Genomic DNA, 15,979 nt, shown 5'->3' on the forward strand with positions numbered 1-15,979 from the left:
GGTTACTGTGAAAGTGAAGTTACATCGTAAGAAAATAGTGGTAACCAAACAGCCGGCAGTGTGTGAGACGTAAACCGGCACGTTCAAATGTGATTGCGAAATATGCTTAGTAAGCTGTAAAAGCAAAAAAAAGTCGTGTTCCCCAGGCACCAATCTAACTGCAGGGAAACCCGTACAGGTCGTACACAGTGGTACGCTCATGTGCATATGATTATAGCGTGCGTGCATGAGTGCGTGCAAGCAAAAAGTGAAAGTGTTCTCACTCGTAGGGCTCATCTAAATGGTGCATTCCGTCGCCAAAAGCAGCAGCAGCAGCAGCAGCAGTAGCAGCAGCAATGACGCAAGCAAAGGAGGATCAATCCAAGGATATTGCACCGGCGGGCGACGGAGGGGGCGGTACCGGTGTCGGTGCCGCAATCGGTTTCCATAGTCATACCCAGGCACACCACCATCATCAGCAGACACAACATCCGCTCCACCCACATCAGGAACATCCGCTCGAATCATCCGGAGATCACGTGAAGTACGTGTTTCCCGGTTCGTTCCAAGCGGCCGGATCTCAAGCGGCTCAGGCTGCCCAGCTGATTGGGGGTGGGGTCAGCTCCGTCATAGGTACCGCCACGAATCCGTCAGCAGGCCGAATAATGCTAGAGTATCAGCGTCCCACCGGCGGAGGTCACTCACGCTCGGTTAGCCATGGTGAAGGTTCGTTCGGTGGGTCGCTGGTTAGTAGTGGTGGTGCTGCCGGGCGACCTTCTGCCTTAAAATCGGCGGTCAAGGGAGGCCATCAGCGGGCTCTGTCTCAGGGTCAGATCATGGATGCGCCAACGATCGCCACTCGGGGTCACAGCCGTGTTGGGTCGAAAACGGATTTTATCCTACCGCCTGGCCACAAAGATCAACCAGAGCAACGGGACGCGGCACCTCCACACTCTGCCACCTCCATCAAGGGCCACTCGCGGCAAGCATCGCGATCGGAGTCGATCTACACCTTGCGCCGTGCTGACCAACCACCCTGGTGGAAGCGTCTCATGTTCTGCCGGACGGCTAACAGCAAGCTTGAGGATCGAGGCTATCGGATAGTGGTACCGAATCATACCGTCCCACCCAAAACTCCCAAACGGGACCACCCAAATGGGCGGCTGTGTGGAAACAAGATCCGCACCACGAAGTATACGCTTCTGTCTTTCGTACCGAAAAATCTGCTAGAACAGTTTCATCGGATTGCGAATCTGTACTTCATCTTTATCGTGTTGCTAAACTGGTTCCCGCAGATCAATGCGTTCGGCAAGGAAATTGCCATGATCCCGGTACTGTTTGTGCTCGGTGTTACCGCAATAAAAGATTTGTTTGAGGATCGCCGCCGTAAAGCGTCTGATAAGCGGATCAACAACTCAACCTGCCGCGTGTATAATGGGTAAGTTTGATTGACTGTTTTTATTTGGGGTTTTTTTTTGGGGACCCCCCTCCCCTCTCCCCCATTCGCTAATCATTTCCGGTGGGTACTCCCTCTCGTTTTACGCTGCTCGGAGATAAGATTAAAGCGCCTAGGGAGGTTAAAAATATGCCTTAAAACATACAAGTTTGCTTTAGCGATTCAGCCTACGATCGTACGATGAAAATCGATTTAAGGGAAGGGTAATAAATTGAGTCATTTTATCTTTCTATAATATCACACAGCAAGTCATATATTTGCCCTCAATGCAGCGCTTATGTGTTGATGTGACAAGCTTCCTTTTTCAAACGCGAGCAATGGGCAAATGCTTTCGTGATAAAGTTTTCGCAAGAAATCACGCTTCATTTGTGTTTGGTTGGAAAATTGTTGACCATTTCAACCTCCTCCGTTATCAATGTTTCATCGTTGAGCACGTTGTGCTCGCTGCAATGACAAAATGGACCCCCGGTTGTAACGTACGGCGAAAAAAAAAAAAGATACATTTATGAGGGACAACACGATGCACTTATTTTTGATGGGGAAATGTGTAACGCGCTAGAACAAGAAACACTAACTAAAGCATTTGTTTCATCCAAGGCTTGTTTTGCAGGGTCAATCGGAAGCCCAATTTTGCATGGTACACTGTTCGGAGAGAAAAATGATTTGTAGGAAATAAATGACCCTAGCTGCTAGTTACACACATTTCGTTCCACTCAATAACAATTCTGTAAAGTAATTGACGGAACTTGTTTCACTGCGAAAGCTACTAACATTTTACATTAAACGCTCAATTTATCGGTTCATTATTTCGGAAACGATTTCCTACTAACGCGAGCGGCAATCACTGTGCATGTTTTTACCTTTGATTTGTTTATGGTAGCATGAAGGTAGATTATCAATTACGCTTCCGCCAATTTCACACATTGCAATTTACACATTAGTTTTGCTTTTAATTATTATATTAGCAAATTTAAATATTTTCCTGCAAAAACTGCTGAAATAAATGCAAGGTTTGTGTTGATCGATAAGCCCATTTCATCATCCTATGTGGCATCAGTGAATTATGAAGCTACACAGACATTTTACCACATACCAAAATCCCTTGCCAACCGAGTAGTTCACAGCTGTTCAAATGCCACATGCAAGAGGACGCGTTTCGCCACTGGCTTCGCGCTACTCAAAGACCGACAGTGAGCGCGGTTCGATGCGGTGGTTCAATGCCAAACTAAAAACTACCAACACGAGCCAATTGACGCGACAGGCGAATGGTGTTCCGTCATTTATTTTACCCCGTTTACTGCCGTGTGTCTCCCCTGTACGTAAGATGTCTAGTGTCTTTCTTGTTTCATGGATTCGATATCCGTTTGTGTGTGAGTGTGGTTGCTTCTTAGCAAGTCTCTGTGCCAATACTCATGGTCTTGCTCAGAAGATATAAAAGTTTAAAGTTCTTTTTGCTCTGTACATCATTTGCTCTGCTCCGTCTCGCACTCTACGTGCAAATATGAGGCGAAACTTTGCTGACAGTGAGACCGTTCGTCCACGTGTCCATCGGTTTGATGGACGAATGGATGGATGAATGGAGCACAGATAGCGACAAAATTATCATAGTGCCCCGTGCTGCACACACATTGGTGATGCATCGTGTGTGAGCTAGGACAAGCATTGGCTCATTGGCTCGTGGACGACGGCCACAAGCCGTAAGCATCGCCACAACCGGAGAGCACAAACAGCAGAGCCACGCTATCCAGCGAGGTGGAATTTTTCTCCGTTTTCAATGCGACACGGAACCAAAAAATGGATGATGATGTGGTGATATGGCGGTTGCTTTCTGGTGGGTGATAGGAGATGGCTTACTGTACGCCTCATGCCATAATTATAGATTGTTTGATGTTTGTTCACCTGCCAGCATGGTGTGCTGTTTTGACAAGTCAAACACTGTTTTCAATCGCGATGCTTTGATTCCGTTGTGCATGGTGGTTTTGTTTTTCCTTTTTCCACGTTGTTGGTAATTTAAATTTAAGCAGGATGCTCTGTCTGTGCGAGTTATCTTGCGTAATGGGTGAACGATTTCGAACTGACGGACAAACTAAATTACAAATAAATTACATTGGGACCGTTCGTTATGCTCAAACATTAAGCGATGATTTATAAAAAGTTTCATTTTGATGTAGATAGAAGTATAATTAAAACATTCATACAATATCGCACGGATATTGTTCTTTTTGCTTCTATAAAAACCTAATAACTTTAAATAAAACTAAACACCACCGCCCGCTCTAAGTAGACATTGGGTTGCCTTTGGAACCCAAGTCGCTCTAAGTGATGACAGTCGTGAACATTTCATAATTGAAAAACAAAGCCGTACAAAGCCGTCATAAGAGCAGAAAAGGAGAAAAACAGACAATGGCCAACGGAACCCAACAATTAGCATTTGCGATTTTCTGCCACAATTTGTTCTAATAACGGTCACGGTTTGACGAGCCGCTCTCAGGTATTTGTCGCCACCCGGTTGCGCGTCTTCACCTGTCCGCCCTGTTTGTGGTCTTTGGTTCTAGAAAAGTGAATCTCTGCAAGTGTGGTGCCGGGATTGGGTCCGGCGGCTAGTTGCGTAACTTAATTTTCGCCGTTTCGTGACATTGTCGCCGGTCGTGGCGTCCCCGGCGTTACGAGTGTGCCTTATTATTATTTATACTTCTTCTCGTAACCGTGCACAACAGTGGGCATTTCGTTGTTCGGTCCGTGAGCTAACACTACACATGCCGCACACGGTGTATAAGTTTTGAGCAGTATTTGCTGATGTTTACCTGTTGTGTCCTTTACAAAAATACAAACTTTCGGTTGACGGTGTCAGTACTGATGCATGTTGATGGATGGAATAGAGTAAATGAGTGTAAAATTTTGAGTCAGTTCTGTTGGGTACCCAAGCCATGAGAACATCAGGTATAAAAATTTAGCAGACCTATTCAGATTTATTTTGCTGCACTCTGGTAGCCACGCAAAAGACACTGGTCGTGGCAAAATTTCACGACATTGCTCGAAAATGGAGCCCATGTCCACCCCCCATGCTTGCGTTATCGATCGAGAACGGACAGCGAAAATGTTGGAACAAGAAACATGTTGATGGTGACCGATAGCACAGCGGTTCTTTCCAGGAGGACAAAATCTGATAGACACCTGGTTTGACCGACGGGAGTTGTGGTGTGCTGGAATTCGATTACATACACCCTTCGAGGAGCGAGGTGCCAAGCCTGTTGACGTGTTTGCCTGTTTTGAACAAGAAACGAAAAAAAAAAAACCATTTTTTGATCAATGGGTGGTGGTGTTTTATTGCATTTGTTTTTCTTCTGGTATCATTTGTTTCAGTTGATGTCGATAGTCATTGTCGTTAAAATCATGTAGCCGGATGAGGGAGCGTAATGTAAGAGCGGATTCGCGGTTTGAGGGAATGCGATTGAAAGCCCATCCAAACAACCTCCAAACCCTCCTACTCTACTCTCTAGGCAATGGATCAAACGGTCGCCTTATCTACGCACGTTCCTGTTATCAGCGCAACCTAAAGGCTTATTGAGGTATTAGGCGAAATTGGTACCAATATACCTGATCCTGCGCATACTACTACGAAAAAGCTGTTTCATGTGGTATTTGTTTTATCCCTTGCTAATTTTGTGTACTGCGTAACAGTTAATCGACAGCTAGGGGAATCTTTCTTTGCTTTTTAAATGATAGTATTAAATTTTTGTGTTCGGAGAAAATTTATTGTTTTTCAATATTATAGTCGATAGAAGCTTTTTGAAGCACTGCCTAACTTCAACCATCCATGCAGGTGTTGAAGTTTGTAGAAGCTGCAATCAACTGTGACGACAGCTCTGCACTTTTGAGTGTCACACAAAGCTTGGAACGATTAAGAACCGCATCGAGATTTGATACCAACTCAGCGTAAATGGAAAAAATGCTGGCCAAAGCAGGTTGGAATGTTGGATCCAGCAGTTGACTCGTTGTTTGCTAAAATAGAGATAGAAATTAGCTTGAATAATAGCAAAAGGACCGCAGTATTTGCTCTTTACTGACCGCAGTTAGTTTCACAACAGCGATACCTCTTGTAGTCGAGTCGGTGGTATTGGTAACTCCGTTAATGGCATCATTCCACATTTTAAAGTAACCCTGGCGATCCTTTACCAGCGCTTCGACTGCTTGTATTTGTACCCTGAGCACTGATTCCACTTGCGCGTTTGTTGAAGAGATGCAACCGGAAAGCGATGAAGCCATGTTGGAGGAGAGGTACTGTACGTAAGGGTTGATAAACTCGGTAGCGCAGAATTTTGCCTTAGCAGGAACGCTCGGAGTGCGTCGCATGACAGTGTCCAAAACGCGATAGGTGGTAAACAGTAGATTCTGGGCCGCGTTCAATACCGTATCCGAGGCAGTGTTAACTAGCAGCTGCAACTTTTCCTCTACGTTGGGCTTGATGATCGTATAGGCCCCACTGTATTTCTCACTAAAAGTCCTTGTGACCGCTATAATGTTGTTCGCAGTTACGGCAATCAAGTTGTCTTTGTAGTATTTGAGCTTTGTGTTAAACGCCAGCACATCATTAGTAATGGTCGTATCTGAGGCACGAAATTGTTTTAAAAATTCAATCGACAGTGCACTCAACCGCGAAAACACATTTGAAAGATTGAAATCGACGTTGGAAAATGACTGGGATAAACTGTCAATGTAGGAAGCAATGAGTGTGTCCGAATCCGTCAATATCGTGCCCGCTTCCTTCAGCTTCCCGACAGCCACAGTCACCTCGGCCCTAAGTGCATCCAGTGCACCAACTATGATTGCGATTTGGGATTTTGTGAGCTTTTCAAATACTGCTTTTGCCGTGATCGGACTGGTAAATGTATCGATTGCACGACTGAACGTAGAAATGGTTTTGTAAATGTCGGCCAAAATGAGCAAAACGTTTTCGCCAGATTTTGCCAACTGTGCACCGATAGTGGGCGAATAAGACGTAATAGATGTAACAGCAGCGGGTGCGTCTTTTTGTAAATTAGCGACGGCAGTGTTGTAAGCAGTCTCCAAAGACAGGAAAACTTGTGCCGATGTGTTGGTTGTGTTAGTAGCCGCCCAGCTAATACGATCGCAAAGCGTTGCTACGTTCGTCACGAAAAGGTTGTACAACTGAAGTACTGCTCCGGCGGTAACATTGTGGCTTACGGTACTCAAAGGTAACTTTGACGAGAAGGTGACCATCGACTGTTGGGTCGAAAGTATCGCAACTCCCACGGCACGTGCCGAGACGGCTATATCGGCTTCCGCTTGGAACCCACCCTGCACTGACACGCCGAAAAATGGAGAACCAATAGCAAGCTGCAGAAATAGAAGAATACGAAAAAAAAAAATCAGGCGGGCCACACTTGCCAAATTTAAATGTCAATCGGTGTGATAATTTGCCGATTTCGGGACGGTATCGTAATGGCGGAGCTTACCTGCAAGGACATAAACAATCCCCACACTGCCAAAAGAAGCGACTGCCACCGGAGAACCATTTCTTTCCACGTCGTGTTCCTAACGACTCTAATGCACCAAAAATATGTCCGAAAGTAAATTACACGTTACGGAAAGAGTTCCGCACAAGGTGTGGTTCAGTTTTTAGACGTTCCTTAGTTTGGGTTGTTTGGTTATGCGACCGAAACGATACAAGGCTACCCTGTACCCTGTACGACTGCGCCAGACCACTGTCTGTTTTATGAAAACCGCTTTCCTAATGCTGTGTTTTCTTCAGAAATCGGAGTCTGTTTTCTACAAATTCTGTAGTTGTGTTGCGTCAATATCAATCATGTATTGTGAAGCTTTATTGTCTCAGCTGGTTTTCCTGCCCGCCTCTGTTGTAAGATTTGTGGAGCAGCAGGTATTGGGAGATAGTAACTCAAGAACATCCGCAGGTAACATTGCGTTACCAAATTACCCGTGAGTTCAGTTCAAAAGTTTTGGAACAAAAATGAGGTTGATAAAAATTTGTCTGCTGTTCCTGTCACTTGTCGTAAGTAAAGTAGTATTAATGTTACTGGTGATGAAATGTGACCTAAGTTTGTTCAAAATAGTGTACGAAGCAGTGGAATTATGGCATATATTTCAACGGGACACATTTTATCAACGTACATAATTTACATATACTGTTTTATAAAATTGAAACGCGATACTAATAGACTGTTTTTCACACTATGTTTAAGGGATGCAATGCGTTGTTCGGTATAGAGGTTACACCGAACATACCTGAGGCGGCAACCATTACGAATGCCTGTTCGAAACTCGTGTCCGTATCGCAGCAGATCAGACAATCGGTCAACAATCTGGGAGAACTGTCGTTCATTACGTTTCTACTGCAAAGTGGTGCTACGTCCTTTGTTAGCTCGGTGGCAGAAACCTATACATCCGTCGCAACGATCGCACAGGAATTAAACACGGTGACGAATGCGAATAGCGGCAATTTGAACACCATTTTTACAGCTGCCTTTACCTACATGAAAGCCTTCACCGCAGTCACGATCGATGAACGTTTTGCCAAATGGTTGATACTGCAGAATTCTGCACCTGATTTTTCCACCTTCATAACAACGTTCAATGAAGTGATTGCCTTTATCCAAAGTACGCTGCAGCCGGGTATGCTTACATTTTCATCCAACAGAATTACACAAACTACCTTCTATGGTGCGATCCCTAAGCAGAAAGTCAGTACCGTAGCGCAAAAATTGACTGAATTGGCCGACTACCAGGAGACTGTTGTGCTGCCGTTCATCAACAGAGTGGGCAGCACGTTTCGCCTAACCTCGGATAAGTCAACCATGTTTCTCTCAAACATGGACCAGGCGTCCCAAAGCGCGGAAGGTATATTGACTTCAATCTATGGACGCTTTATTGAATTGAGCAAAAATTCTCGATCAGCAGCGAATGAAATGCAGACAACCATTCAATCCTCAGTGCAACAGTTTACCAAGCGAATGGAGGAGTTCAATGATCTTTATGTTGGTGGTTCAGCCACCGAATATGCAAAGTCAGCTACCGACATGTACAGCTCTTATCTAACGAATCTCACCGAGCAAACGAAGGTGATCGAAAAAAGTCTAGAACGAACGCGGTATACATTCACCGACAATGCTCTGGTAAGCTTCGGCAGCGCGCTAGCATCGGGCTTCAGAGCAATAACACAGGCCGTGCTGTCCACCATACAATTTGCTACCACCAAAACCAGACTGTCTTGCAGCGAACAGTTGTTCAATAATTTTATCAACAACTTTGGCAATTTGCTGCGCAACAATTTTTGCGAATGTGTTTCCGGTAGTGACTATGACATTTCGCCAACGACAAACGCTCAAATGACGCAGGTTAGAGACATCCAGAAAGATGTAGCGCAATATTTCAACCAGCTCACTAGCGCCGTTGGCGGGATCTCGAACTCTAGTCCTGCAAATGCTCGTATTCAGCTGGACACGTTTCTAACGGCGGTATGTCTTATGGAATTTTGTTTGCATTTTTCTTATTCTACCGGTGCTAATCGAAAGTTCACACACATCATTTTGCAGTTTTTCAGCCAAAGCAACAATATAACGCCCACCATTTTGCAGCAGCTGGTCAACATGGCGACCGATCTAGGCGTCAGTTACAATCTTCTGGTCGGCCGCTCTCGTTACTGTTTGGCGGTGAATGTGGCTGTAGCAGAGCGATTGGCGATAAACTTTTCCGCAGCAGTAACTGCCTGCATGGTTTAAATGAAAACAAAGACGTATCGAAGTTCATTCCGTATAGAATCTATTTCACAGTATGGAAATAAAAAAAAAAAACAAAGGATAAACAATGTAAAACTTAATGCTCCTTAGATAATGTGGTAGGGAATGCGTTTCTTAAAAAAAAACGGAAGGTTTAATAGCAACATCTTAAGATGTTTCCCCTCTCACCCTGGGATGTACCAATCACACAGTTGTGTAATTCATAATAAATTACTGAAGAAAGATAGCTTGAAGACGTCGAACAGCGATCCGCCTATAGCGGTATGAATAATAAATACGATAAGTGCCACAATTATCAATGCTGAGCCCACCGTAGGTTTTGTCCACCGTTGTTGATACCGGCAATAATTTCCCCGGAACCTTGACCTCGGTCAGGACATCGCAATCCGGTAATCGTGGATTGTAGTAATCATTTAAAGTGGTCAGAGGTGTAATTGGTTGTTTTGATTTGATTCAGCGACCACAGGGCGTAACGTTTTCGATTACGATTTGAATGTCGAACGTAGTTATTCTGATAAGATGGTACCACCACCACGCTCGGAGGGCTATGTGTTGGAATTCGCTCTTTAAAGTTTTTTTTCATAAAAGAAGTTGATGTAGTTGTTTATACTGACTCTGTCTTGTACTTTACTGTTTGTTCATAAATCATTTGTTGTTCATTTGATGGCATTGTAGGTGGAGAAAACAGAAAAAATGGTAACTTGTTGTAGTATAGTCAGACGCGCCATTAAACGATAGAGAAACTCCTTCAGGTGATGCCATGCCTGCATCATGAACCCACTATTGGTAGCGAAGGTGTACTAATACTTTTACAGAACTACAGATTTTACAGATCCAGACAACTACAAATATATTTTACTTTTATCGATAAACGTACAGTATTTTTCGTTTTACAAGTAGAAAAACTGTACATTTAAATTCACCAGTATATACATTTTAACTACCCTTACCGGAACCGCAATTGGTATTGCTTGTTATGCATACCATGGTGGAGACCATTTGTTTACAGTACAGCAATATATGAAAAAAGTCATTTTGTGCTGTTGTGCACCGATGCTGTCCGGGTTCCGTATTATGGACGAGCTAGCCGGATCGTGGCATAAACACGGAAGGTGCGGCGAAGAGTAATAATCATAACAACAAAGTGTATGTTTGTGAAGAGTAACGATGCTTCACAGACATCGTTATAATCAGCATAACCATCGTCTTAGTTCCGTTGTTGGTGAAGGCGGTAGATAAACGGTTTGCGCATCGATGCTTCTATGGCAAAATATTGCCTTTTCGCTCCTAGAAACGGGTATCTCGGGCGACACCGCTTGTGACTGGTGGTGATTCAATGGTCGTCGAAACCATCCCATTAATTCGTAAGCAACTAACGCAGCATGATGCTTTCGTAACTTTTTCGAACTGAATCAATACCACCGTACGCTACAATCTTCCGATCATATATGTATGGCTGTTAGATTTATCACAACAAAAGAAATACTCGTCGAATAGTGAGTAAGTTGGGCCACCCAGTACATTGGGCCGTTAGCAACCAGCTATGTATTAGGGTTACTTCATAAACATCTCATTCTAGCGAACATCTGGCGAAGGTGACGCATCTGTGTCGGCATTTTGTGCATGCCTCCCACGGTGTACTATCACTTACGGCTCCTTAGTGCAAATCGTCGTTGGTCTCTCAATAGTCGTTCCATTGACCGTCCGGCAATAAGTCATAATGCGCCTATTCAGCACAGTAGCGCATCTTGGCTATGTTCGAACGGAACTATCGACTGTTACGATCTCCATCTTACTGTCTCTCGACTTTTTATGTTCCAACTTTTGAAGAGTTTTAGAGATTTACACGATTTTTTTTTCTAATTGGTGTAGACCGTGTTTTAAAGTGAGTCTTTTATCTGATTTTTAACTTTCTGCCTGCAGCCTGATTAGTATACTGTTATTTCTGGACCTTCACATTATATGCCTTAAAGTTTAATTTCACTTTTTGTAGTATTTCAGTTTCCCTTTCCGTCTAAGCGAGGAACCCATAACCTAAATTCATAAGTAGTGTCATTGGTTTAACGTCATGTGGCACTATTGACCGACCCATACGGAGCACAGATCGGCTTACACCGTACCCCTATTGTCACATGCATGTGCAAACGTGTAGAGAGCTGGCAAAAGGATTATAAGTACCAAACATTTGCACGTGACGTGAGAAATTGCTTTACTATTTGCCGTAATTAGTGGAGTTACCCAGCTACCTATCCCAATTATCCAAAGGTTTGTGGACAAACAAATGCCCTTCATTGTTGCCGTGGATCAGACCGCGACAAAAGCGCGCAGCCTGTTGAACCTCGAAACAGCAACCCCAAACCAGTTTTCGAATGTATATTGGCCTTTTTTTTCGCAATCAACCCGTAGTGAACGAACCGGATCAGTCGTCCAGTGGGGAGGGTGCCTTCGCGACTAGTAAGTAACTGGTACGATTAGGTTCAAGGTCGCAGCCATCCGTCGTCTCTCCGTGTCCCGGTCGCGGAAGTGAACGTGTTGGCACTACCGAATAAACGTGTGCACCTTCGCCCGCTGTTCAATGTACAGGAAATAGAGTGTTGCACCTCAAACCCTATGCTTTTGTGTGTACCGCGTTTGTCATCATTGGCCGCGGTTGCGCTTAAATGGACATACGTCACACACATACACGCAGCCTAGGTGGCTTGCCGGTGGTATTGCAGGTGTAAAGTAAATTACCTTCACACCGAAACCACCACTACCCTTCGGCGCTACATCATCACGCTGCAAAACACACGCGGCGATTTGACCATGACCGAACGGAATTTCCAACGATGGACAGGGCACAAGCATTGTAAGGGCTTGGTGTTTCTTTTTTTTTTTTTTTGCTTTGCTGTGCTTTGGGGGTCAGTTTCTTTACATGATTACTTATGCTCCAGCGTCGATCACGTGAGCATCGTGCTTCCGCACCAGTCGCACCGGAAACAACATAGGGAAAAGGCCCCATCCTCACTCAGTCAATCGGTCAGTGCGAGGTAGTGAAAGTAAAGTGCTACCATCATTACGGAGGATCATTCATCAGTTTTCCAGCCATATGTAGCCATGCAGGCTGGCAATAGAAATAGTTATTTGCAGCCACGAGTGGAGGGTAGCGATTTAATATTCAAAACTTGAAACATAAGTTCGGGAAATTGACCGTGCACCATTGAGCGTATCTTGAAGAGTTGTTTATGTAAATTTAATATTTATATTAAAATTGCCTTTCAGTTATTGAGTCTGAATTTGAAAATCTAGCGAGAAAGCTCACGTGCCGAATCTTCCGTCGTGTAATATTTTTTCAAAAAGATGTTCTAATTATATAAAAAATACTAAACAAATTGTTTCCTTCTAAAGTGAAATAGAAACACTGGAAAGTTATTTTTAACAAAATAACGTGAATAGAAGCTTGAGGATAAAGATATACGGCCAGGCCGTACTTCAGTGAATAACAAAGCCAGAGGGTATGTTTTGTTGGGTTTATCGGTTTTGAGGCACTTCACGTGTATATCAAACAGTACGTCACTGCACGCAACGTTCAATGTGCACACTCCATGTTGACACCTGTTTTCCATCCTGCATGGTTCGTTACATTCCTACCAAACACTCCAAAGGTGGAGAGCATTCCATATCGCGGCGTACCATTGACGCATAAAATGCAAGGACGGTGTTTGTAAGCGACTGTCAAGCGTAGACTGTCCATGCGGAGCTATATAAGCAAAAAACCTTGGCGTGAGGCTATCGCACGCGTTGAAGAACACATTTCCATGCCGCTAGATATTAAATTCCTGGAGGACGAAGGTACCTCCACTCTCTGCAACCCTCATATGTATGTGAGCTCGTCGATCACGGTCGGGCGTGGAAAATATTACAGAGGCGTAGGGAACGGGAAAGCCAAATGAAAGCTTACACCCGATGTCACCAGTAAATATCAATCAATTGCACACCGCATCATGAACATGGCGACAAAATGGTCCAAAGCCATATGATGCCGTACCACGTGCATTGGCCATCGCCTTGGTACGATTTTTACTCGCATGCTTGGTGGAAAAAAAAACCAACGGAAGGAAATGACGAGGAAGAAGGCTACAGTGGTAGGACGTCGAATTCGTGTCCTAACCACCATCTCCTCTGCCAGTGCAGTTCGTTTAACAATGAACATTTTAAGGGCGCGCGCGCGCGTGTGTGTGTACACTTTCTTCTTCCGTGACTGGCAGAACCGTGCCAATGTCAGAGGCCAGATTGAACGTAGTAATGCATGGCACGGCTGGTAATGAACTCCAATGGGGAAGCGGATATTGATTGGTCAGTTCGACTGCTAAAACGAACATCCGTGCAGCAGCGCTGGAATAATCATGAACGTTCGCCACTGTTTTCGACAAATAAATTTTTACTGCACGTGGATGAAGTGATTAAACGCAATCTTTTTTCCTGATATTGCATCGTTTGGAACACACATTCATAAGACGTTAGACATTATTTATTGTTAATAGTAACCTTTTCCATGATACAATGTACTATCTCTTTTTGTGCTTTTAAGCAATACGTATATGTAGGACGAAACGATATACTATGTTATCTGTAACGATGATTTTTTACTCCATCATAAGCTGCATGCATCTTTTATCGATATCGATCACGTGAACATCGGCCAGCTCCTCTCGCTGCTAATAATGCTGTGTCGAAATGATCTAAGCGAACGCAATAGCACAGCCGTAGAATCTATTGGAATTTCCAGTTTTCCACCTGTGTGTGTGGGTCCTGTGACGTTCAGCACTGCCGGAAACCAACAAGATATCGGTAAAATGTCTGCAAGTTCCCCACTCGGGCAAATAAATCCGCGCCAGCGAGGTGGAATGAATTATTGATACCGATATACCAATGGGCGGAGTATGTCCGGTACATGATTGAATAAGTAATCAAAGGAAAACATCTAGCGTGTCTCGAAAAGAAGCATTACCGGTTGTAGTGTGTACCTTGCCACAAGCAGCAAGGACTCATTGTTCACTAGCTCAAATACACATGCAAACACACATACGTCAGCCGTAACTGGAACTTTGTGTCATTAAACGATCAGCCTTTAAGTATTTGGTCATGTTGAGTAAATTGGTGACCGTGAGCCCGAGTCTAGGCTCCTGTGCAAAGGGAAGATAAATATTGTATATGTTACATACGTTTCTCTGCGCTTTGTAACAATCGTGAGTTACACACACACACACTCGTTATCAGCAACATAATTCAACAAACGGAATAATTAAAGGCTGACGTGTATCATTGGAACGCTGATGATTGTAACCATCTGGAAATAAATATGCATGCATTAGGGGTATGAATGAATGCGATAATTGCACAGCGTCGCAACGCGTTTTATCGTCTTGGGGTGTTGAGAGCTATACTCCGCCATGAATTAATCCTACTTTGTTTTGTAAAATTACTCATTGATTTTAACATTTTTGTTGTTGTTTTGACTCAAATATTCTCTCCGTATTCTTAAATCCCTTCCGGAGAGCATCGTCAATTGGGATTATTAATTAATTTCTTCACGCACTGGTTCAAACAATTTGTACCATATTGTAAAAGAAGACCAAGCCTCGATTGCCTCAACTGGAGCATTGGTTCAGCGCGTAATGAAAAGGAAACATTGTATTTGATCCATTTGACACTTGGAATTGAATAACAAGTGGTACGTGCTCGAAATTGCAATGCTAGTTCCTCACAGAAACGACAACCGAGTGGAGCGCAACGACCCAACAACGCTTCTACGACGATGCCACTTGCTTTAATCGTCAACTCTTGAATTATGATTATCGGCTACGAACGATACTGTTAACATTCCTAACTGTTTAGTTTAAACCAAATGCACGCCCCTCGCGGCTCGCGATAAACAACCGCCAGGAAGGCGTTGAAGAAAAATATTGAATTGAACTTTTGACCAGATGAATTATTCCATTAGCATACATTAGGAATTCTAGTCAGCTGTAAGAGTCGCTTCATTCAGGAAAAAGAAATCTCAATAGGGATTGTTTGTCGCGATACAGAGACACACGGTTTAGAAGAACACAAAACCGTTGAACTGTGGCTAAAAAAATGCGTTTAAAACAAGCTTAACTTGCAATGAATTTGAATGATATGAATATGAATAATTAAGCCACAGAACTATGAATCTTTGAGGGGGAAAACCCCAGACATGTGCTGCTCTTAATAGTAATAAAAATATATAAAACATAGTTTTGTTTATCTCAAAGAAATAATTCATATGTTTTTTTCTCCTCTCCTTCTACATTTTGCAGTGAATCGGAACGCTATAAGAAAGTTCTTTGGCAAGATGTGCGTGTGGGAGATCTGGTGCACCTGTCCAACAACGAAACAGTACCGGCCGATATACTTTTGCTCAAATCTAGCGATCCACACGGTGTTTGCTACATCGACACGTGTGATCTAGACGGGGAGACTAACTTAAAGAGACGTCAGGTAGTAACAGATGTTTTATGTAACGCGCATTCATGTATTCACTAACCAAAACCATGTCGGGCAACGTTCTTGTAGGTGATACGAGGTTTCGTGGAGAAGCAACACATCTTCGCACCGAATAAGTTCACCAGCCGAATCGAGGTCGATGCACCGTCAACGAAAATCTACCGCTTCCACGGTGCTGTGATACATCCCTCCGGCGAACGTGTTCCGGTGTCAACCGAAAGCTTGCTACTGAGAGAAAGTCGCCTAAAGGTACGTACCGCGT

General features: G+C 43.8%; 3 protein-coding genes across 5 annotated transcripts in view; 2 read left to right on the plus strand and 1 right to left on the minus strand.

Annotated features, from left to right (window-relative positions):
• Positions 1–15,979, plus strand: part of LOC126563806 (phospholipid-transporting ATPase VD) — a 22,302-nt gene continuing 6,323 nt past the window's right edge. For all 3 annotated transcript variants that reach the window (XM_050220553.1, XM_050220554.1, XM_050220555.1), the window contains exons 1-3: positions 1–1,417; positions 15,531–15,711; positions 15,787–15,966. In XM_050220553.1, coding sequence (XP_050076510.1) covers positions 336–1,417; positions 15,531–15,711; positions 15,787–15,966 — 1,443 coding nt within the window. In that variant the 5' untranslated portion in view covers positions 1–335. The remainder of the gene's footprint in view (positions 1,418–15,530; positions 15,712–15,786; positions 15,967–15,979) is intronic.
• Positions 7,376–9,192, plus strand: LOC126564602 (uncharacterized). Its single transcript, XM_050221681.1, has 3 exons — positions 7,376–7,466; positions 7,657–8,928; positions 9,007–9,192. Exons 1-3 carry the CDS (start codon positions 7,425–7,427, stop codon positions 9,190–9,192), a joined length of 1,500 nt encoding a protein of 499 aa, XP_050077638.1. The 5' UTR covers positions 7,376–7,424.
• Positions 15,156–15,979, minus strand: part of LOC126564315 (transmembrane 9 superfamily member 4) — a 17,744-nt gene continuing 16,920 nt past the window's right edge. Inside the window, exon 9 of the mRNA XM_050221317.1 lies at positions 15,156–15,165. The gene's annotated coding sequence lies outside the window, so the exon portion shown is untranslated. The remainder of the gene's footprint in view (positions 15,166–15,979) is intronic.

This window comes from Anopheles maculipalpis, chromosome 3RL (genome assembly GCF_943734695.1).
Source record: "Anopheles maculipalpis chromosome 3RL, idAnoMacuDA_375_x, whole genome shotgun sequence".
In the NCBI taxonomy this organism is placed as follows: Eukaryota; Metazoa; Arthropoda; class Insecta; order Diptera; family Culicidae; genus Anopheles; species Anopheles maculipalpis.